General features: G+C 48.1%; 2 protein-coding genes across 8 annotated transcripts in view; one reads left to right on the top strand and one right to left on the bottom strand.

The window, feature by feature from the left end:
• The window catches only part of SPNS2 (SPNS lysolipid transporter 2, sphingosine-1-phosphate), a 162,753-nt gene extending 152,876 nt beyond the window's left edge, over positions 1-9,877 (top strand). For all 7 annotated transcript variants that reach the window (XM_085078827.1, XM_085078828.1, XM_085078824.1 and 4 more), the window contains 2 exons: positions 5,007-5,053; positions 6,822-9,877. Coding sequence is in view for 1 of the 7 variants with exons in the window: in XM_085078825.1 (XP_084934951.1) it covers positions 5,007-5,049 (43 nt within the window). In the remaining 6 variants the exon portion in view is untranslated. The remainder of the gene's footprint in view (positions 1-5,006; positions 5,054-6,821) is intronic.
• A 4,457-nt stretch (positions 9,878-14,334) lies between these two features.
• The window catches only part of MYBBP1A (MYB binding protein 1a), a 53,087-nt gene continuing 44,910 nt past the window's right edge, over positions 14,335-22,511 (bottom strand). Inside the window, exons 25-27 of the mRNA XM_085078822.1 lie at positions 16,637-16,738; positions 15,530-15,654; positions 14,335-14,983 (exon numbers count right to left, since the gene is read on the bottom strand). Coding sequence (XP_084934948.1) covers positions 14,464-14,983; positions 15,530-15,654; positions 16,637-16,738 — 747 coding nt within the window. The 3' untranslated portion in view covers positions 14,335-14,463. The remainder of the gene's footprint in view (positions 14,984-15,529; positions 15,655-16,636; positions 16,739-22,511) is intronic.

Below are 22,511 nucleotides of genomic sequence, written 5' to 3'. Positions count from 1 at the left end.
ACACAGACTGAGCACTGCCACAGGGTGCAGAGGGAAGGGCAGCTCTGCCCGTGGCTGCAGGAGTGCTGTGCACAAGCAGCTCCTGTGGGAGCCTTGGGATGGAGCTGCAGGTGCACAAAGCCCCAGGGCCTTCCCAGCCAGGGAATGAGAGCACAGGCAGGCAGCAGCCACAGTGAGCACTGTTCCTGCTCGAACACAAACTCCTCCTGTGCTGGATTATTGGTTGGATTTTGTTAGAGTTCTCTTTGCATCCTTTTCCTTCAGCAGACTGACCTCAGCTCCATCAGAAGCCTGTTCCTGGAGGCTGGATAACTTGTCAGATGCATCAGGAAGTTCAGTGCTTGGACTATTTTTATCTGTGCCATCTTGCTCCCGTGCCACTCACTGGGAGCTCCCTAGGCTGATGTGTCACTGCTGCTTTTCTTCCCTTTCTGTCACTGTTTCCAGCTGCAGCCTGCTTGGAGTCTGAGGTTCTGCAGGAATTCATGTTGTCAATCACAAGTCTTGTCCCAGAATTACTGACTTCAGCATCAAAACAGCTTGAGGTCAGTCAGAGCAGGAGCTGCTCTCTGGGAGCAATGCTTGATTCTGCTGTTCTTACTGAAGGTTGTAGTGAGGGTTAATGTTCTGCAGCCTTGTTTTGGGAGGAGTTGGAGGCTGTGGCAGCTTGTTCAGCATCCCAGGAGAACTGCTGTGGAGCAGAGAACCAAAGCCATCTCCTTCCAGCTGCAGGTGAAAATGGGAACTCTGCTTAGCTACTGCAGGGCAGCAATGGCTAACATAGTTACCTCTGCACTGTTGGTCAAAATCTGTATAATGAAGGGCATAAAAGATACAAGCTTGAACTGGAGTCTCCAGTTTGCTGGGTTTGTGCCTCCCAAAATGTCTGGTGAAAAGGTGGTGCAGGATTGGGACCAGTGTTTCACTCAGGGTGTGGCAGAGACCAGCTGGGAGATCTGTGATTTGTTTTGCCTTCTGCAGTTAGCAAAATAGTGAAAGCAGAACAGCTGTGGCTTTGATTTGTTACAGGGGCAAAAATCTCTGCATGAACTCAGCCCTCACAGCATGGCCCTGTGGGCACTGGGCAGTACTGGATGCAACTCGATGCATTTAGTGGAGTTTGACTGATTGAAAGACCTCAAGGGAAATGTGACAAAATCCCAGTGAGATGCAGCTCTAAATCCCTCCGTGGTGAAATACCAGTGAAGACAAAGCACGAGGGTCTGTGGGGAGGTGTGATAACGTCTCAGGGGTGGCTGCTCGTGTTTTTAAGGTGTTTCCTGGTCCTGTGTTAATCTGTTTATTGCTGGCAGGTCACTGCAATAAGCTTTCTGTGCCCCTGAGGCTGACTGTGTTTATGAGGGTGCTGACAGTGATGGAAAATAGGCCTGGGATGGGCTGTTAAGCTTGGGTCCTTTCCCTCCCTTGTGTACTAAAATGTTTGTGTGTTTTGGCAATTGGCTGCAGCAGGATTTATTTGAAGCAATTGATCTCTGCAATAACAAGGGGGTGGATGAAGAGAGCCTGGTGTGTGACACAAACCTTCCTGACACTTCTCCCTGTCTGAAGCACAGCTGGAATTCCGAGGTGGTTGTGGTGCAGAGAGGACTCTGCCTCTGCCTAAATCCACTTGATGCGTGATCCACCTGTCCATGAACTTTTCATCACCTAAAATTTCAGGTTTCAGTGTGTTCACAAGGCCTTTTGGAGATGTTTTTAACTCCCCAACAACATCTGGGGAGGTTCAGAGAGGAGGAATCTGCTGGGGGCTGCCATGAGTGACTGGTTTCTCTGTGCCCCTTCCTAAAGCACTGCTTCAAACAGGCACTTGATGGCACAGTGCAGCAGAAACACAGAATTCTCTCCACTGAAATGAAGGGGAAGGATCCTTAATCACAGGCAGGAGTTGCTGCTAAGTCCAGTGATCCAGCTGCCCCTGTAGCCCCAGTACTTCTGTCTGCTGAATGAGCTCCTGCTCAGAAACTCAATACTAAAAAACTCCCGTTCAGTAACTCAAAAATTGAGTTATTTTCAGGCTAGAAGGACCCCACCGAAGCGTTTTACTGTTGGTTGTAAAAGTTAAGTGATGTTAAGTACAGCAGGCTGTAAAAACCAGGACATCATTTCCTAATATGCTTCTCAGTTACAAAAGCCAGAGTCTGGCTAGTTTAGATAGGAAGAAAACAGGGCTTTGGGAAAGCTTCAGGATACTGAAATACAGGTGGTGTTTAACTTAGGCATGAAACTTGACATTAACCGGGCTGGCAGCATTCCCAAAAGCTTTCTGCAAGCACAGCCTCTCTGGGAGCCTTGGGCACAGTGGTGCTGCACACTGAGGTGTGTCCTCCTTCCTGCTCCTGGCTGGAGCTCAGGCACAGAGGTGACACATCCCTGGAGCTCAGTGTGACAGTCAGTGGGACACACATGTCACCAGTGCTCCTCACAGCTGGAGCAGGCAGAGCTGCAGGGGAGAAGGGAGATCTGTGTTCTCCCCTTGCTGGCTCAGGGTGGAGCAGAACATTCTTGCACTGGATGTGGGCAGCAGGAATTCTTTCAAATCCCTGGCACTGCCCAGCAGTGCTGGCTGCTCTACAACCTGTAATCTCCATTAGCTGCTGGCTTGGGGACCAGCAAGGCTGGAAGGGACAGAGCATTTGGAGAATAATCCTGCCCAGTTCCTGAAATAAGCATAGCTGACCTGTAAAAGATCCTGGCCAGTCATCTGTTATCTTAAATTGGCTGTCTTGTCCTCATGCAGGTCTCTAACTGGCCAAGGTGCAGTGAAATTAGATCCATTTTACATAGCATAAATATTTAACAGCTCTAGAGCATGTAGTTTAATATTAAACAGACAGTCTTATAAATACTTCAGAATTATAGATGCTGTCACAGTACATGGAAATGGCTTGATAGGATCTAGGAGAAATATTTAGGTTTGACAGGAGAGGAAGTGATGTGGTTAGAGAGAATCAGCCCCATTTATAACTGCTGGAGGAGCCCGTAAAAAAACCAAAAAAGTTGTACAGCTTCTGTTCTTGAAAGGCAATTTGGGTGAGTTTCCTTCTCCTCAGGAAACAACAGACTGGTTCCCACCCTACTCTTCAAGGAATGAAAACATTCACAATCTTAAGAAAACACTGCAGAGAAAACAAAACAATTTAGGAGCCAAAGTTCAGTGATCCATTCAATGTGGGATTATCATTATTAGAAAGGCAAGTGGGATTTAATCAGGGATTTAGTTGCTCATGAGCCTTGTTAGTTTAAGCCCATGTACTACATTTTGCCACCTAATCGAGTTTAAAATTTATTATTTGTGGGTTTGCTTTAAAAAAATAAAATCCCACCTGACCTGTTAAGATGAACCCCATTGCCATCAGTTGTGGCAGTGACCACTGCAGCACAGGGCTTCAGAGGGACTGAGGGGGCACTGTCCCAAATTTGGAGACTATTTCAGTTCTCCCTTCTGCCCACCAGCTTCCTGTGTGATCCCTGAAAGTCAGTTCTCTCCCCAGCAGGTTCTCAAGGCATGTGCAGTCTAATTTTCCATGAAATCTTCCAAACACATTTCAGGATTAGCCCCTCCAGGCTTCTGTTCCCATCTGTGAAACAGAGATAAAGCAGAACTTGAGAGAAATAAAAGTAAAATAAAATAAAAGGGAGGTACATTGTATCCCATGGGAGGCTGAACTGTGATACAAGCAGGAACGTTGTGTCTGTGGTTGTGTCAGCAATGCAGGTGGGTTCTCTGTGCTACAGTCATGGCAAAATGAACTTTTTCTGTAGAGATTCTGTATCCTCCAAGAACATGGAATGATGTGGCAAGGGACATGACTTTCAAACGTTATGACTCACTCAAAGCTCTGGAGTTTAAGTGTTCTGTGATAGTTTGGTGACATTCAGTAGCTCTCTTCCTACTTCTGAAGTTGCTGTAGCATTCCCAGGTAATTTTCTCTGATGTATTTCTGCTACTAAAGCACAATTCCAATGTTCAGTACAATGTGATGTTCAGTGCTGTGGGGTTACCAAGAATGGGACTTGTACAAAGAAACTTGGGTCAGCTCTTGTATCAGAAGTCTTTCAGTTTATAGCCAGAAAGGCATAAAAAGCACAGAGACTTCTATACACCTTGGAGGCCTGTGGGGTTGGTGTGAAGCTAAGAGCTGTGGGCTGAACTGGGCCAGTTCCTGATGCAGAGATTTCTTGGAAGGTGTCTCCTGAGCATTGGTCAGTTTTTATCCTGGAATATGTTTGAATCCAGTTCAGCCAAAAAAAGTGCTCTGGGTCAGGTACAAAGTGTGGTGAAGAGCCACAGCTGAGTTTTAATGTGTCCAGAAGAGAATGATGTTTCCTGGGAAGTTCTCACCTGGCAGGGCCTTGAGCAGTGGCAGTTCTGTGCTGTCCCCTGTCTGAGGGTTTCACTGATGCAGAGAGAAGATGGTAAAAACCACTGCTGGGGCAGTTCAGTTCTTAGCTGTAGTCAGCACAGCTGACCTCCACTGGTAGGAGGAGATTCTCTCTTTATAACTCAGATTTATTGATGCTGCTACTGCCCAAGTACAGCCAGAGAGTCCTTGGGTAAAGCACTCTGACAGCCACGTCAGGGCAGGTCCACAGGGCTTCAGGAGCTGGAAACTGAAAGACATCTCGTTTTTTCTTAATTTAATTTTCAGTGATGACTGTTTACATTTGTAAACAGCTGTCAGGCTGAAGGACACCAACAGCCACTGTACAATCTTGTACTGGCTTAGGAAATGGTTGCTATGTCTGGATGCCTTTGGGACTTTCCCAAATCCTTGTCAATTGGTGCTAGCAATGTTACTTGGCATGTTCCAGCCATTGTCAGCATTGCTATCAGGCACCCCTGTGTGACAGGACACTTATTAATGTCCTACTTCTTTAGACACTGTTAAGCAACCAAAAGCTGGATTTACCAGGTTGGTGGGTTATTAGGAATCCATTTCTTTGCTAATTGCAGCTCTCACACACTTTTGTTTTCCCTTCACCAGGGTGAATCAACTTGTGATACCACCAGCCTCTGTGAAAGTCTGAGACGGTGAGTGACCCAAACCAGCAGTAGGTTTCAAGCCACCCCTCTGCTCCAAACTCCTGTCAACCCATTTCTTTCCTTATGAATTGCAGAGGAGTTTCCTTAGCCAGCCCTCTTTTGCACCTTTGCCATCCTCAGCCCAAAGCAGAGCAGATCAAGAACAGGGAAACTCAAGTGTCCTTTGTGATACCAAGTTGCTTCCAGAACTTGATGCTCCCTTCTTTAAGCACAAAAGCCCAGGTTATCCCTCTCCCCTTGACCACCAGCAGTGTGACTTTCCCAAGTCAGAACTTAAAACCTTCTGATGTTCACAGAACCTCCTGCTGCCCTGCTCTGGGTCATACATGGGCTGCTATCAAACCACCATTCCTGGCACAGTCCAGATTTTCTGCAGGATGTGTTTTCTGGCAGCACCTGACCCTGCAGGTTGTTGGTGGACTGTCCCCTCTGCAACCCTCCATCCAGGGTGACAGTGCTGAGCCTGAGGGACCTTCCTGCTGCCCACCCTGCCCCTTGTGCCCATGCTGTCCTTATCACTCCCCCACAGCCGCAGCGCTGCTGCTTGGAGCCACCACAAGTGACAAACACTTCCCAGCATTTTACTGGAGACAAAATTAATTAAAGCAAGTTTTTGAAGAGGAGATTTCTTTCCCATAAATTAAATGCATTGAAAGACTAATCAGAAAATCAGAACTCAATAAGACACTTCAGAATGGCCTTTTGAGGGAAAAGATTTAATACAATCTCTAGCACAGCAGCTGTGTTGTTTCCACAGAGGGGAGTGGATTTGGGCATAGGGCTGCTTGGAGCTTGCAGGCTCTGGGCTGGATGTGTACTCTCACACAGTATTATTTAGCAGTAGCTTTTAGATAAAGTTGGGTTGTTTTTTTTTAAAAAAGCCATCAACAAAACTGGGAGGCAATGTTTGGTGCTGTAGCTGCAACTTGCCTTACAAGGCAAGAACCCAGTGACTACCTGGGAACTGGGCATACCAAGGTTTTTCACTGCACTTTCTTCTTTTTTGCTCCAGTTTTATACAGGTTGAAAGAAACCAGGGCACAATCATAGGGAAATTTTTCTGTAATGCAGCAGTCGCTGAATTTTATGGTCGGGGCAATTCCCTGCGTAACAGGGAGCACAGGCCCTCTCACAGGAAATCCTGCACTGGGAGAGCTGATTATACTTGCCCTGTTATCTAGGAAAGCTGTTGGCTGCTAGACAGGCCACCCCAGTGGTACCTCAGCAGTGAGGAGAGGTGCTGACACGCTCCTTAAAGGCAGCATGGAGCACCAGCAGTGCCTTGTCAGCAGCACACTGAGCTGGGCTGTGCTGGGCTGACACCTGTGCTGGGCTCTGCAAGGGACAGCAGTTTCAAAAATGACAATTTAAGGCACAAGGCAGTGCCTGTTTGCTTTAGTGAACTGAGGGGGCAAAAAACAGTCTACAAAAATGGAGCCTGTAATGTGCTGAGCTGCTCCAGCCCACACCAGGAGCAGTTTTCCCTACCCACCTGCCCTTAAGTACCACACAGGAGCAACACCTCCTGCTGATCTCCTGGAGCAGACTGGGCCTGGATCACAATGTGTTTGTTTCTATTCCAAATGGCTACAGCACATCCAAGGTGCTGCCTCCACACTGGGCAGGCTTTGCCAACCCCCAGCTTGCACAGAGAGCAGAGGTCACTTAGCTGAGCCTCACCACAAAGCTGGGCACCATCACCAATCCATCCCTGGGACTTCCCCAGTAACCTCCTCCTTCTGTTCCCTGTTTGCAGCTGCCAGTGAAGGAAATGACACGTGGACTGCTGCTCCCACCACACCAATCTCCCGTACTGGATACCAGTGGATCCTTCAGCTCCACATCCCAGAGGGGTTCTCCAGCACCAAATCCATCCCCACTTCTCCAGCCTGCAGGGTCAGGCACCAGGAGATGAGCAGGGCAGCCAGGAATATGGGAACTGCTGGAGCACAAGGACATTCACAGGGTCCCCTGAGCATGGAAACCAACTGGCCACTGGACCCAGAAAGTGCTGCTCAAGTGAGTGACTGTAGATTGTGTAAATGGTTTTAGTTGTAGCCAATGAAGTCCACACTGTTTGTAGGGCAGCTGGTGTCCTATGGAATGCTGCTGCTCTGCCAGCACTCCCACTCCCACAGACTGCACTAGTTGGGGACCTGTTCTGTACATCACTTTTTCTTTGACACTGAAGGCTCCATTCAGATTATTATTTTTTATTTAAGTATGTTATAAGATGCTTTATCTCTGCTGAAGACATTAGATGAGATATATATATATATATATATATTTAGATAAACAGTTTTTATTTAAACATTTGAAATCTGGAGCTGCCTGCGCAACCACAGCAGACATGAATAACGTCCACAGCTCTCCTCCTCTCAGTGCCCTGGTGCCAGGGCCTGCAAGGGCACCACAGGAAAACTTCCAGTGGGTGACCTACCTGTCACTGAGACAGCAGTGGGACAGAGGAGAGAGTTTCACTGCACTGGGTATGCTGGTGGTTGTCACAGAAAGGCCCAGAAGGACGTTGGACAGAAATCCCTACAGGCTATAGAGTTTTCCATACGCTAAATTCAGCCTTGCCTAGGAGGTTCACAGGCTTTTAAAGTACCAAAATCCACCTGGCTGAATGGCTGTACCTCGGGCCTGGGAGTGCAATACTGCTGTGCCAGTGACCTCGTGCTTTGTTTACATGATACCATATCACTCAGACTGTCAATGCTAATTCTCCCTGTCAATATTCCAAAGCAGGTGGTTGACACTCTGCCTTTGGAGCAGTGCTTGGGCTCCTGCACACCCAACCCTGACCTGTCCCAGAGCACTGTCACTGGGGTGTCACTTTAGAGAGCTTTCAGACAAGGCCAGTGCCTGAGCTGGGGCAGAAGCATGTCGTGGTGCCATTCCACTGAAGTGTTGTTTCTTGCACTTGAGCTCCACAAGCCAAATGTATGCTGTGTCAGCTGGCTGGGGGAGGAAGGGGAGCACAGACACTGCAGAGGGCCAGCCTGTCACAGGGAGGGCACTGTCACACACAGGGAGCCCCCGCTTCCTCTATTCTGTGCCCTCTCTCACAGTTCAGATCCCCCCTCCAGTTCAGCACAACTCAAGCAGGGGAAAGCACCTCACTCCTGTGCTCATGGCTCACAGGTAGCTATGCCTGGGCTCCAATGAGGAGTAAATGAGCTCAGGAAATGCCAAATGGGGACTAGAGGTGAGTTAAGGCTGGGAGCTGCTGTGCTGGTTGTGCCATAAGGTAACTCAGGCACAGGAAGGTAGTGTTAGTAAATCTGGGTTTATCTCCCATTCCCTGCCAGGATGTGGCACAACCTCCAGCCCAGCATTGTAGCAGAGATGGTTGTCATTCCAGATGCTCACCCCACAGCCAGTCCCTGCCCAGGCTGGTGACTCCTATAAGCCCATGAGCCTTTCCTCCTCCCCAGACCCCACAGGACTCCTCTGCAAGGGTTCTGTCACCTGAAATACCTTAACAATGGCTCTAAGACTTGGCTAAAGAACCAGAGCCAGACGTGTTCCTCGAGTGCCTGGGCAAGCAGGAGCTAGAAATAACAAAGCAAAGCAAATCCCAAACAATGCTTCACTTCCCACCTCGTGCCACTATTTACACTCGGAGGGGAAACACAGCCTCTGCAGTGTGGGAGCCAAACACTTGGCTTTAAAGGCACATGAATTTCTGATTCCCATTAAGAAATTCCTTTTTAAGCTGTTTAAAAAGAAACAAAAAGCAACCCAACAATCAGTCATTTCATCTCAGAGACCAAAGAAGATTACCCACATTTCCTAAATTGCTTTTCTGATAGGCTCTCTCTGTTGTAGCATTTGCTGTCAACAAAATGGAACATTTCTGCTAAGGTTCAGAGATTAGAAATTCTCCTTAAACTTAATTCTCAGGAGTCAACAATGAAAAGGGAAGTGTTCTGTAATGTCACTGGCAGTCCTTGTTTGTGCAGATCCCAGTCCCTGTCAGAGCTCAGTGCTGGTTTTACCCTCTCTGCACATGAAGGAAATGCTGTGGGGTTTGTTTAAACAAGGACAGAGGGAGGAGAGCAAGCAAGGGAGTGAGAAGTGAGTCCTACCTGCACCCAGGGATCCCTGAATCCCTGCTCCCTGTCCCAGGCTAAAAGAGGGAGGCTCAGGCTCCTTCCAGTTCCTTGCTGCATTCACCAGGGTCTGTGCAGGTGTTGTGAGGCACCAGGGAGGCTCCAGCTGCCCCTCAGTTAATCACAAGAGTTTTCTACTACTCCACTTCATAAAGGGGATTTTTTAAAGCATTAGCTCCCCCCAGCTGATCCTGCACTGGCAATGAGGTGATTTGTACACAGTGTGGGAAACTGAGGCAATGGGACCTGCCCAAGAGGCAAGAAAATAACCCAAAAGGCAGCAAGCTGCCAGCCCAAGTGGCTCCTGCTGCCATCACTCCCAAAGCAGATCTGGGTGAGCCCAGGAGCCTCTCCACTAACAGTCAGGGTGACTAAACCCCATAAATGCCTGGCTGTGCTCTGGGAAGTAGAGTTCTCTCAACACCCTCCATTCCAACTGCTTGTTTTCTTCTCCATTTGCTTTATTGTTTGGTAAACCAGCACTTACAATCACTTTTTCTATGTGATGTATGGGAGTATTAGTGTATTTTCTTGTTATACAAGGGAGGAGTATAAAATAGTTTTCTGATTTCTTTCAGAAGCAAATGACTATTTTATTTTTAAGAGCAATTGATTGTAAATCTCAGAGTATAAAAAAATATAAGCCAAATATATACCTTTATGTAAATTAAGAAATAAAAGTATTTAAAATGTACCTCCTGGCTCCTTTTCTTGTGTCACCTCTTGGCTTTGCACTCCTGTGGTTGCTGCCTGCAGGGCTGGTGTGTGGGATAAAGCTGCTGCAAGCTCCAGCAGCCACAGAGCTGCCAAGGACTTACCTGGACACCAGCCTGCCTGGAATTGGTTGAGAAATAACACCAGGAGCAGGGAAGGTGGTGGATTAGAGCCTCCTTTTCCCTCTGAGCTGAGTCCAGCCAGGACCAGAGCTGGGGGTGTCTCAGTTTGAAATACAGGTGTCTGCCAAGGAATGCAGGGACCTCCCTTGGAATGGAGAGTAGGACCCCTTCCTCTGAATTATTTGAAATCAAAGTGCTTTCAGGCAAAGATCTGGGGAAAGGAACAGCAGTTCTTAACTAGCACTTATAACGAAGCAAACAAGCAGCAACACCAACCCACCCATAACCCAGAACAGCTCCGCGCTGCGCGGCTCCCTGCCCTGTGCAGTGCCAGTCTCGGCCGGCAGGGGCGCTGTTGGCTCCCGGCTCGCAGGGCAGGTGCGCTGATTCCCCGCGCCGGCAGGGGGCGCTGTGGCGCGAGGGCAGCCGCGTCTCTCCCTCACGCGATAATGGCGGGAAGGGCTGGGTGGCAGAATGGCCATGGCTTGAACGGCAAAGGCAGGCACAGCCCTGGAGTGGCAAACAAGGTGCAACAGGAAACTCTGCAGCTTTAGCAGGGGCCGCGGGAGTCGGATGGACACAGGGTGTTGGGTTAGAGTGGCGGCAATAAAGCCCAGAGCAGTGGCAGCCAGGGAGACACGCACTCTGGGAGCGGGAAGAGGATCAGGGTCCCAGGTTTTCCCGTGAGGCACCCGAGTGGATGGTGAAAGTCCTTCCTAGTCAGATTGGGGGTTAGTAAAGTCCCAGTTCACCGGCTGCTCTTACAAGCAAAGGCTCACCCACAGTAAGGAAGGAGCTCTGGCGATGGCAGTGAAGTCCCCACCTTCCACTATCCCAGGATCGTCCAAGACCTGTCCAGCCTGGCTTTGGACACTTCCAGGGATGGGAAGCCACAGCCTCTCTGGGCAACCTGTGCCACAGCATCACCACTCCCCCAACACTCCTGTGCCTACAGTTGTCCCATGGCTTTGGCCAGTCCACAGCACTGATCCTTCCCAAGCTTAGCACCTAGCACTTGTGGTTGTTTCCTTGCATCCAGAACCACCTTTGAGCTCTCTGCCAAAGAGCTCTTAGCCCAGCTAAGAAAAGGCTGCCATTAAATCAGAGCATGCTCCGTCTTCTAAAGCCCTAAAGGTCGAGCAATAGGACATGAATCAAGTAAAATGAAACCTCTGTGATTGTTAAAAGGCCCAAATAAGTGCCAGTGAAACACAGTTTGATTTGGTGGATTACTGACTGCATTGTATAAGCTGTGCATCAAAGCCAGCCTACAGTCAGGTACTTTAATTGGCAAAAGAGTTGTTAGGGAAGCACAACTTGCACTGTGCCCTGCAGCTCTCCTGTACCTTTTCCCCTTGACCACTCTGCAAGTGCTGGAGATTAAACACACCCATGAACACAGAAGGCAGAGGTCAGTCTGTTGGAAAATATACCAGTTTAAAAATTGTTTTAGTCAGTGGTTTTGTACGCCTTTGCCCCAGGAAAAGAAATGGTAAGTTTCTTTCCACCTGGTGGGGTCTGATGAACCCAACATCTCAACAGACTGGGAGAAGCACAAAAGATAAAGGGCTATCAGCAGCCATTAATACAACATCAGCATTTTCTCTGCACACCCGGGCTATGTGTGGATAAAATTATTTCTGTTGCACATCCTGGCCAGAAATAAAGTAATGCCTTGACTCTCTAACACTAAAATGTTACTTGGAGGGTTTTTGTTTTTCCCACAGTTTTCGTGACAAGTCAACCTCTCCAGCCTGACAGCTGACATCTGGCACTACTCAGTGGCCATTTCTCTGTCAGAAACAAGAGCTGGCACAGTTTTGGCTTTGTGCTTTGCCCTTCCAGAAATGATGGTGACAAGCTGATCCACATGAACTTTTGACTGCAGTGTTCCTGGCAGGTATCCCAGAGCAGCTCAGCCAGGCTGTGTCCTCATGTGGGCAAGGACTTACCCACCATGGTGGCTCTGGGTGCCACAGATGTTCTCTCTGCAGGCAGCTGCAGGTTCCCTCCCTAATCTGCCTGGAGAGAACCCTCTCATCCAGCTCACTCCTTGCTTTCCACCCACCACACCTGCCTGCTGTTTCTCCTCTAGTTCCACACAGCAGTGGCACAAAATCCCAGGATCTCCTAGTTAGAGGCACAGAGAGAAAGAAATCATTAGTGAGACACTTCAGATCTGAGCCCCTGGTTCCCTTTCGAGCCCCTCTGGATCATTAAACACGGACAGCCCTGACCTGCCAGCCTCCTGTGTGCTGCATTTGCATAATACATGAAAAGTCATCACTCAGGGGACAGCTGGAGGGGCTTAGCTGGGATTGAGGTTTTAATGAGGCAATGAACCAGCTTTCAGCTGTAAATGGCAGAGGCAGAGCAGCATGCCCAGTGCCAACAGGCCCCTGGGGAGCAGAGGTGCCCTTTTGCCTGGAGACAGGACAGGCAAGAATTGCCTACACCTTCCACCTGGGAATAGAAATTTGCAGCTCTTCTGCAGGCTGCAACAGCAGCTATTCCAGTCAAGAGCCTACAGCCACCTCCAGATAAGTGCTTTGGGAAAAAAAGTCTAGCAGTGTGAATCCAGCCCTGAATTGCACCACAGAGAGCAGGAACCAGCCACCTCCTGAAGGTGTAATCTGCACTGTCCTGGCCACACACCTGCAGCCCAAGTCTCCATCCTGCATGGGGACCTCTGCAAACCCTACTGAGGGTGGAGGCCAACAGTCAAGGGTGGCCACAAGGAAAGTTGCTCAATCTGTGCCAGTATCTGAAAGGCTCTTGACTTGCAGAGTCCAGAGCATGCCAACTCCTCATCCAGCATGCACAAGGGTTGTGTCCTCCAAGGCAATACCACAGTGCCTGAGGCAGCCAGCTGTGGAGGCAAGAAGTGAAAGGCAGGCAGAGGAAGGACACTCTCTGCTGAACTAAGGGCACAGAAACTCCAGCCCTCACCTGCTGCTCACAGGAGCCAGAGCACACCTTGGATGTGCAGCTCAGCTTGTGGGATCACTGCTGGGACAGGGAAAGGGGAAGCAGCATCTACCATGGGTCTGCAGTGGGATGTGTCTGTGCTGCTGCCAGCTGCTGTCTCCCAGGAGTTCTGTGTCATTTGAGCAGAGAATTGCAAAGGCACATAAATAGCCATGGGCAAACACAGCCCTTTGCAGCTCTTCTCTCACTCCCTCCAAAAGCAATATGACATTTCCAGTGCCCTTATCTCTGCCTGGTGGTACAGATCCACCTGCAGGATGAGAGCCCAAGGCACAGGCAGGCACAGCCCTGCTCCAGGCCCTTCCCTCTGCCAGCAGCAGCTTCTGCCAGGAGCCAGCACCACACTCCTCTGCAAGAGGGAGGACAGCACTGAGGCCTTCAGAGAAGCACAGAATCACTAAGGTTGGAAAAGACCTTTGAGGTCATTGAGTCCAACCATTAACCCAGCACTGCTCCCTCAGATGCTGGGAGAGGAGTCAGGGCCAAGCATCAACACCCATTTCTGGCATCCAGGAGCAGGGTGCTCAGCATGCAGGGAGTATTAGGGGAGGGAGGCTTTAGTGGCAAATACAACATGAGTAGCTTTTCAAACACTTTGAGCCTCAGCTCTCAACGAGAACCTGTACCCAACACATGGGAGAACTTGGTCCTGGCACTCTCCAAAGGGATGATGGCATTCCAGCATTCAGGAGCCTGAGGATAAATAAGCAGATGCAATTCCAGGCAGTTAGCTATCCAGACTGTTTGCTGCAGGCCTGCTGTTCCAGGTGCCTTGCATGGTTGCACACAGGCTGCTGGCCTGGCAGACTGGCCAATCAATCAGCCATTTCAACTGTTTCATTGATTTATTGATGTCCCTGCACTACCACAGGGGCCATGACCCCTCCTGCACCCAGCAGCAAAAAGCCAAGAAAACCAGATCACAGTAGTTACTGACAATACCACAGTGGCCAAATTGCAAATCGCTGACCCCAGAGTTTGCATGTGCAAACCCATTTAACCTGAGGCGTTTCAGAGGCTGCATGTCCCACACTGGAAAAGCTGTGAGGACTGCTGGGCCTGGGCAGGACAGGAATGAACCATTAGGAGCTACTTCAGTATCTCCCACAGGGCTTGTCCAGATAACTCAGCAGTGCCAGTACATCCACCCCAACTCCCCAAGGAATCCAAACCTGCCTCTCACTTCTGCCTTGGGAAATCATGGAGACAGGATTCTTTGGCACTGCCAGTGAAGAGAGTGGGCATCTCTGAGAGTCTGGAGGATATAAAATCTCTTGAAGCTCTCTGTGCTCTAGGCTGAACCTTCCACACAACCCAGATCCACAGCTTTAGAGCTCAGCATGATGGAAGGTTTATTTAAAAGTCATGGAGAGCATAAAAACTATAGATATAAAAGATATTTCAACAGTCTACTGAGCCATGCTAGCCATGCCAGGCCTGGGTGAGTCCATGGAGTTTAGTCCTGCAGCACTGCAGCTTTTTTCTCCTTTCTTTTCTTCTTGGCTTTGTCCTGCTTCTGCTGGGTGGCTCTGCCCTCTTTCTGCTGCGTCTCCTGGACAACACTGCCCTTGCTTTTCTTTGCAGCTGGAACCTGCTCAGCTTCATCGCTTGCAGCACCTTTTCTTTTTCTGTTTTTCCTCTTCTTCTTCTTCTTGTCAGCCACAGCATCTCCATTAGCAGTGGGGAGGTCCCCACCCCCCACCTTTGCCACTCCGTTCATCCTGACCCCCTTGTTTGGATTCTTTTTGCTGCCACCAGGCACGAGGCCTTTCTTCTGCTTGGGGGCTTCTGTTCCCAGGGGCTGCTCCTCCAGGACTGCTGGTTCTCCATCTTCCCCTGGTGCCACACCATTCTCCTGAGTGCCCTTCTTGCGATTCTTGCGTTTCTTGGTCTCTGGCAAGAAGCCTTTTTTCTTCCGCTTAAGCGACTCCGCTCCCTGTGTTGGTTTACTGGCTGTCTTCTCTTTCTTGGGCTTCCTGCAGAGAGAATGCCAAAAATCAAGGGCAACTTCATTTACAGCCAGGAAACAGTGTGATCCATGAGACAGGCAGTCCAGCAACAGGCAGAAGCACCAGAAAGGTGCAGGTAGCATAGAATGAGGATGAATGCTGGGAGGATAAGCATTATCCATGGAGGTGGGATAACGTCTGTCTGAGGCCCTGGCTGTCTTACTCTACTGGCAACACATGATCAGGTATCAGACATGTCAGTCATGTGTTACAGCCCTTTCCCATCAAGGACCAATCCCAAGATGTAGACACACAGAGCAATGAACCTGCTATTATTCCAAACAGGCATTAATGAGTATCTCAACCCCACCAACCAAAGAGCTCCATTTAACTCCACCCTGACCTCACTGCCTTGACCTCCTTTCTCTTCCCACCTCTCCACATCATGGCACACAAGCAGGACAGGCAGGCAGACACCCAGACAAGGCAAAATGCCAGGATGCCAAGCACACATACATATGCCAAGCACACACACATATGCCAAATACACATACATATGCCAAGCACACATACGTGTAATTCAGCCAGCGCATGACATTCCAGTAGAGAGAGTCGAGCCGTGGAGAATTCCCAATGTCTTCCAGCTGGTTCAGAGCGAGAAGCACTTTCTCCACCTCCGTCAGCTTCACGTTCAGCTTCTGCAAAGGGCAAGCAGAGGCAATGTGCAGGGTGAACTCAGGAAGGGCACTCTCAGCAGCAGGGCACAGGCCATCCTTAGTGGAAGGCTATGGCAGGAATTACCAATCCTGCCTGGCTTCTCCAAGCCACTGCCTTGAGTCCATTTGCAACACCACTTCAGTTTCAGCAAAAACTATTCAGTCACACCACATCATCAGGTATGGGGTTTGCTTGAAAACTTGAATTTCTGCCATAAGAGGCATAAGTCTAACAGAACTGTAGTGGCATAAAAAGGATTGGGGGTCCTTAAATCATTTTTTCTTTCCAGTCCATGGCTGGGAGCAGAGAAAAGAAGACACATGACTATGTACCGATCTAGGAGAAAAGCAGCAGCATTTTCAGTCTGTTTTCTAAACATCTGGCACCCTCTTCTGTAACCCACTGGATAATCTCAATCAAACTAGGCAGAAAGAGGCATTTCAAATGCTATTTATTTCTACAAAAGCCTTGGAAATAATCTCTCTTCTCCACCCACTTTCCTATTAGGTCTTCACAAAGAAACAGGCTGTGGTCTGAGCTCAGGGCTTATCCAGTAGGAAAAAGGGCTTCAGCAATTTTGCTGCTTGTGGTGTTTTCCTCCAGTAAATAAGACCACATTAGAGACATATTTTGTCACCTATAGAAAATTTTCTCATGCTCAAAAAAGTAGTTTTTCATTAAGGAAAACAAAGCCCTACAACAAAGCTTCACTCCTGCTCTTAAAACTATTAAGTCTGTTTTTGGGAATCATGGTCTCTGGGGTTCAGTGGAGAGGAAAGAGCAATCACTGGGGACAAAACCAACCCTCACTCCACCCCCAGGTTTATTCACCAGGCATTCCCTCTAGGAGGACTTTTGGTAGGAAATAAGTTGGGATGTAGAAATCGCATGGCAAAATGCAAGTGTGACATTTAAAAGATACTCAGAAAACAGCATTTGCCACATATTGGGTCACACACTCACCTGCTCTGTCACAGTTTTAAGGAGAAAGTTCAACAGCTCCAAGTTCTTGGCAATTTTGTCTTTCTCAGCCTTCACAATGGGTTTTCCAAGTGTTTTCAAACACTGCAAATTAAATCGGAAGATTGAGAAGAAACACATATTAGATGGGGAAACAAATCACACTCCACAGGAGAAAGCAGAAAACAAGTAATGAATGGCAGGATTCACCTGACAGCAAAGTAATTCTGGAACACAAACCCCACCAAACTCTGGAAAAGCTCAGGAAGGCACTCGGTGAAAGCTTCTGATGCCCAGGTTAATTAAGAAACAACTGGACTAAGTAAGAGCAAGCAATACCACAGAGGCACAACCTTGCTGCTGTCCCTAGTTCCTAAGCTAAAGCACAATTGGAGATGTTTTCCTAGAGAAAAAGAGGTACAGTAATCCCTGACCCCACCCTGGAAAGGCCAGGAAGCTGCCAGACACAGACTCACCTGAGGGACCACAGCTACTCAGCTTCAGGAACTGGGACTTACACAAAAAGCATTACTGCAAAAATCCATTAAGACTTATGCCCAGGAAATCCCAGGTGCCAGCCTAGAACAGGGCTTGTCAAGTTTAAATTCACTGAAATAACTGAGGGGAAAATCTCCCCTGTGTTCTCTCTATGTGCTGCAGGGTTTACAAGACACTGAAAGGTCTGGCTTAGAGGAAAATCACTCCAAAGATAGGTCAAATGAAAGCCAGTTATTTACAAAAAGGGCAGAAAATAGCCATGAAAGGCAGCTGGATCAAAGAGGTGGCTCAGGGGCACTGATCCTCTGCCTGCAGCTGGTCCTTCATCCCTGTTTACATGGTCCTTTTCCTCCCCACTCTGTTTCTGTGTGGACACACTCACCACAGCAAACCCCACATGGATCACCTAACATGAAACAGGATTTGCAGGGACAGTGGCATGGCCCATCAAAGCCTGTTCCTCTAGAGAAGGCTGCACTTGTGGCCAAGCCCTCCTTTCCTTGGAATTTGGACATTTCAACCTAGCCAAGGGGCAAAGCCCACTCCAGGCCCAGCATTCTCAGTACCTCAGGCTGAAAAGTCCCTGCCCCAAACCTGTACCCAGCAGTGGAAGGTCATTGTTCTCTCCCAGATCCATATGCCAATCACATTGAAAGCAATTGCAGCACTCAGCAAACTATTCTCCATCTAAATGAGCATAAAGTTGGCAAATAAAATAAAAAATCCTTGCAGACACTGGGAGAAGTAAGAAATCTATTCCCCAAAGCAAGTTCTTTCAGTAATGACACTCACAACAGAAAAATCATGATGCCCAGCAAGAGTGTAGGGAACATTTTCAGCATAAAAAGTGGGGAGACAAGACAACATGTCTGCAAAAACAGCAGCCTTCAAGTAGAATTATTCACTGTCTGTACAGGCTCCACACCCTGGGAGTATCTTTTTTAAATAATAAAGATACAGTTATTTGCTGTTCAGGATGGTCCAACTCAAACCCTGTACTAGAAAGCCGTTCTGTTGGCTGGAATTCAAGCTGCAACTTCATCTGACTATCAATAACTTGCTAATTACTCTCTCTTGATACAGACAGATGCACTGCAACTCGATTCCAGAGCTGTCATTAACCTACAAGGTCACACAATTCCACAGCTCTAAAGTCTCCCAGGTAAAAAGAGAAACAAATACAGGGTGTGTGATTGGAAAAAAAAAATCTTCACATGTAGGATATAACAACGCATGGGTCAGGCACGTTCCATTTATTTGGCTTACCCCTAATAATAAAAATAATAATAAAAGAGGCTGATTTACATAAACATTTTCTTTGCAACTTGAAGAACAAAGTATTGCCAGGCTAACAGTCATTCCTTGTGGTTAAGATGGCTTTCAGAGAGGCTATTAGGTCGAGATCCTTATTTTGCTAAGTTGTGCACAAGTTCACAGTAAGAGAAAATCAGCATGGATTGTCAGCTCCTCAGGACAAGAAGAATCAGGGCAGTGCTGTGAGATGAAGCCAGACTGAAGTCAACTGTCATTTCGTCTTTTCAATTTACAAACACTTTAGAATTAAAAAGGTGTTAAAAATAAATTGCATTTTCTCTTCACCATACATGAGTGATGTAGACAACTGCATTTAAAACACACTGGCTTGACTCTGCCTGTTCTTGCTGCCCTGATGCTTTGAAGGGTTTGAAATAAATCCTACTGAAGTCAACAGAAACGTCCTGTAGCTCTGAAACAACACCTATGGGGCTGGTTTTCAGCAGAACACAAGTTTTCAGGTGCTGAGGAAACTGGGACGTACATCTAGTGTGGAGTACACAACCAAATTCATACAGACCCGTGGAACAAAAGAAGTTGCTGTCCCAGCTGGAGATGGAAAACATCACTGGTCTAGTGACTAAACATCTATATTAAAAGCAGTGTTTTGCATGCGTCTGCAAACACAAGCACTGTTCCACCAGTATAAATAGCCAGAAGCAAACTGGTACAATTTAGATGCTCTGCAAACAAAGAGCTCCCTACTGAAATGGATCACTTTAAAACAGCTCTCAAAGACCAGGAAGGAACAAGGAGGGTGAGTGAAGAAACCAAAGCAGCAGGAAAGAAGCAGCAGATAATTCATTCCTACAGACTGTACAATTTTCTCTAGCCCAGAAACAGATGGATTGGCTTTAAGGAAGCTGGATTCAGATAAAGTTTTATTGTTTCTCAAAATATGCCTTCTCCCTTTCCCTTCTGCTACAAAGGGTATAAAACAGATTTGCTACTAAAGCACAAAGCCACCACCACCTCTGTATGTGGTAGGTTGAGACAGTCAAGCCTCCGTAAAGACTTGAGCCCAATTCCTGCTCAGCCCAGAGTCACTTATTATCCTGATCTCACCACTCAGAGCACTTGCCATTAGCATTCCATGAGATGGTACCTCTGATAGGGCACTGCTTCATTCTCTTCCTCCCACAGCAGGGAGTACACACAGTGGAGCATTTGCTTTCATGGGATTTCTGTTATTTGCTTCCAAGGGATTTATGTTATTTGTGTTAGCATGAGACACCAACACAAACACACTCACTCTGGTTATGTAAAAGAAGCTGACTTTGGGCTGGGACTGCCAGCAAGCCTGGGGAAATCCCAAGGCTCTTCTACAGGAACTGGGTCCAGAAGTCAAAAGCAGCTTTCCCAAGTATTTCTATAACTTAATCTCAAGTAATTATTAAACATCCTGCTACACAGGGTATCAACCATTGGCTGCACGTTGTGTTCTGTTCCCTCACTCAGCTTCCCGAGGGACGCAATCAGCTCTGCCACCCCAATTGCACAGGTCAGTCATTTTACAGGCCTACCCTGATTTTATTTGGGGAATGTACACAATCCAAACATAAAATCACAGCAAAAGCTATTATGTACCAGATGGCAAACTGCAACACATGGCAAACATGCCTTAAAAAGAGAAGCAGTATTTCAGTGCTCTGCAGCACCCCTGGGAGAGCCTCAAACACTGATCAGATCACAAACACTTGCACAAGGCTGGTAAGGATCTGTTTTACATGGCAAGACTGAGGCACAAAGCACAGGTGTGTTTCCAGCTATGCTACAGGACAGTGGTAGAGGGTTAAATGAAAACCCAGAAGAACTTGTCTAACCACCTGTTCTGTGATTCTCTGCCATGGGCTGTTCCAGAGGTATACAACTCCCTCTTTCCCTGCCCTCTGAAAGCATTACCAACCCAAGGGTCACACAACCCAATGATGCAATACTAAAAGCAGAGAGACCACAAGATTTATACACAACAGCTACACTGGCATCACTTGCTGATTTATGTTGCTTTTCTCCCATTTTCTGCTTTTCTTATTTTGTTGCTTCAGGAGCAGGCAGTCCCATTTTCACAGGATATCTCAGTTCCAGTTCCAGCTCAGCAATACCTATGATGGTTAATCATGCCTGTACATCTGAGCTGTCAGCAGATCTGGGCAGGTCATTTTCCAAAAGGAAAAACTATGGAGGCAGTTTTCACAGCTGGAACTCCCATCTCATCTCAAGCCAATACAGCAATACAGCTCCTGCCTCATCCTGCATAGATTCAGCTGGCAGAGATGGTTTTGTCTTTCTATGTCAGACACGCTGCTTCCAAAAGCCTATGGCTGTTTCTGGAGGAGGGCACTCCTGGATCCAAAGTTCTCTGCTTCTCAGATTTCTACAAGAACTGCACGCTGCCAGCATCTTTACAATCAGTGGTTTTTGTTATATCCCTCATTCCTGTATTACACATGAATATATCCAAACTACTGCAGGACACAGCCTTCGTTCCATGTCACATTGCACTTCACAGCATTCCTCCATCTTCATAAAGTGTGAAATAAGTTAGTCAGAGCACAGGAAGTAATCTGCAGTAATTCAGTCACACGGGTAGGACAGAGGGCTGCCGGGGAGTTACAACCACACAGCTCAGTTTTAAGTCCAAAACTCCCCTAAACCTGTCACACAGCAAAAGTGGTGTATGTGCACCTAGAGCCAAAGCCAGTGTCCCAGCCAGTGCCCAACTTCCCCTGCAGGGGAGATGGCAATATGCTGTTCCATGGAGCCAGGCAGTGTTTCTGGAAGTCTCCACATCCACACCTGCCTGCACCTCTGCCCCTTTCACAGGGACCACTGGGGGACATGCTCAGCCGAGACTCACAAGACACAGCAGCAATTCGAGTGCCACAGAGTGCTTTGCCACCAGAGACAAGCTCAGTTCCCAGCTGTAAGTCTGAATACCATTTAGTATTTATGCATTCCCAGCATGTCCTTCAGCCTAGCCCATTGTTTAAAACAAACAGCCCTTCCCCTCCATGGTATCAGTCTGACAGATCCATCACTGAGAGCTGGAGAAACCTGGCCAACCTGCATTCTTTCTGCATGCTGTGCTACCTCCATCCCTCCCCTCCTCCCACACAGCACACCAGACGCTGATGGATGAATATGCAGATTCATGGCTGGACACAGCGCCAAGTCCTTCTGCAGATACACACCTTACACCACTGGACAGCCCAGGGTTCTGCAGGCAAAGCCTCTTCTCCAGCAAGAGCTCAGCAAAGGTTCCACCCCACAGAATGTCCCCAGCCACAATGAGGAAGTGCCAGAGGTCTGAGCCCCGAATGCTGAGATCCAAGCTGTGCCTTATCCCTCATGCCTCATCCTGCTGCATGCAGGATGCCAGAGAGTAGCACAGCCTGGGATTTTGCTGTGGTGTGGCTCTGGTCCCTGTGGTGGAATCACACCCAGAGGGGCCCAGCAAAGTGCATTTGGGGTCCTACAAGCTATGTCCAGTACGTGAGCCAAAGCACAAGATTTCCCATGTCACCATACAGGAGAGGCTTGGAAAGGGCAGAGCCTTCCTGTGCTTTTTGAGAGGTTAAGGACAACCTGACAACCAACTGAAGGACTGAGTATTCTGTATGATCACAGCTCTTATTATTATCCCATGTAAGCACCCTTGTCTTGCTGTAATTCTGCTTGTGCTTCTCCTGAGAGGAAGGAGGTAAGCCAGCATCATTCCCTCTGTCTCACAAGAGGCCAAGTAACATGACAGAGCCACACCAACCAGGAATCAGCTCTGAGCTTCCAAAATCCCAGGCAAGCTGGTCCCAAATACTTCCTTTCATGATAATATACACCATGCAACAGAACCCAAGACAGAACTTAGGGCTAAATCAAGGAAGACAAAGGGAGGAGGGAAGAGGAGTTATGTCTCTTCACTCCAGTTTCCATCTATCCACAGAGCCACATCCATTTCCAACTCCACCAGGTACACAGGAGAGCTTCTCACATCACCCACCTGACCTGCTGAGAGCACTTAAAAGGCAGAAAAGAAGCACTGACAGTCTCTCCTCCATCCATTCTCTCT

This window comes from Lichenostomus cassidix, chromosome 19, assembly GCF_008360975.1.
Source record: "Lichenostomus cassidix isolate B80296 chromosome 19, HeHo_3.0, whole genome shotgun sequence".
In the NCBI taxonomy this organism is placed as follows: domain Eukaryota; kingdom Metazoa; phylum Chordata; class Aves; order Passeriformes; family Meliphagidae; genus Lichenostomus; species Lichenostomus cassidix.
The sequence above is the reverse complement of the archived record's forward strand: the minus strand, read 5'-3'. Positions and strand labels throughout refer to the sequence as shown.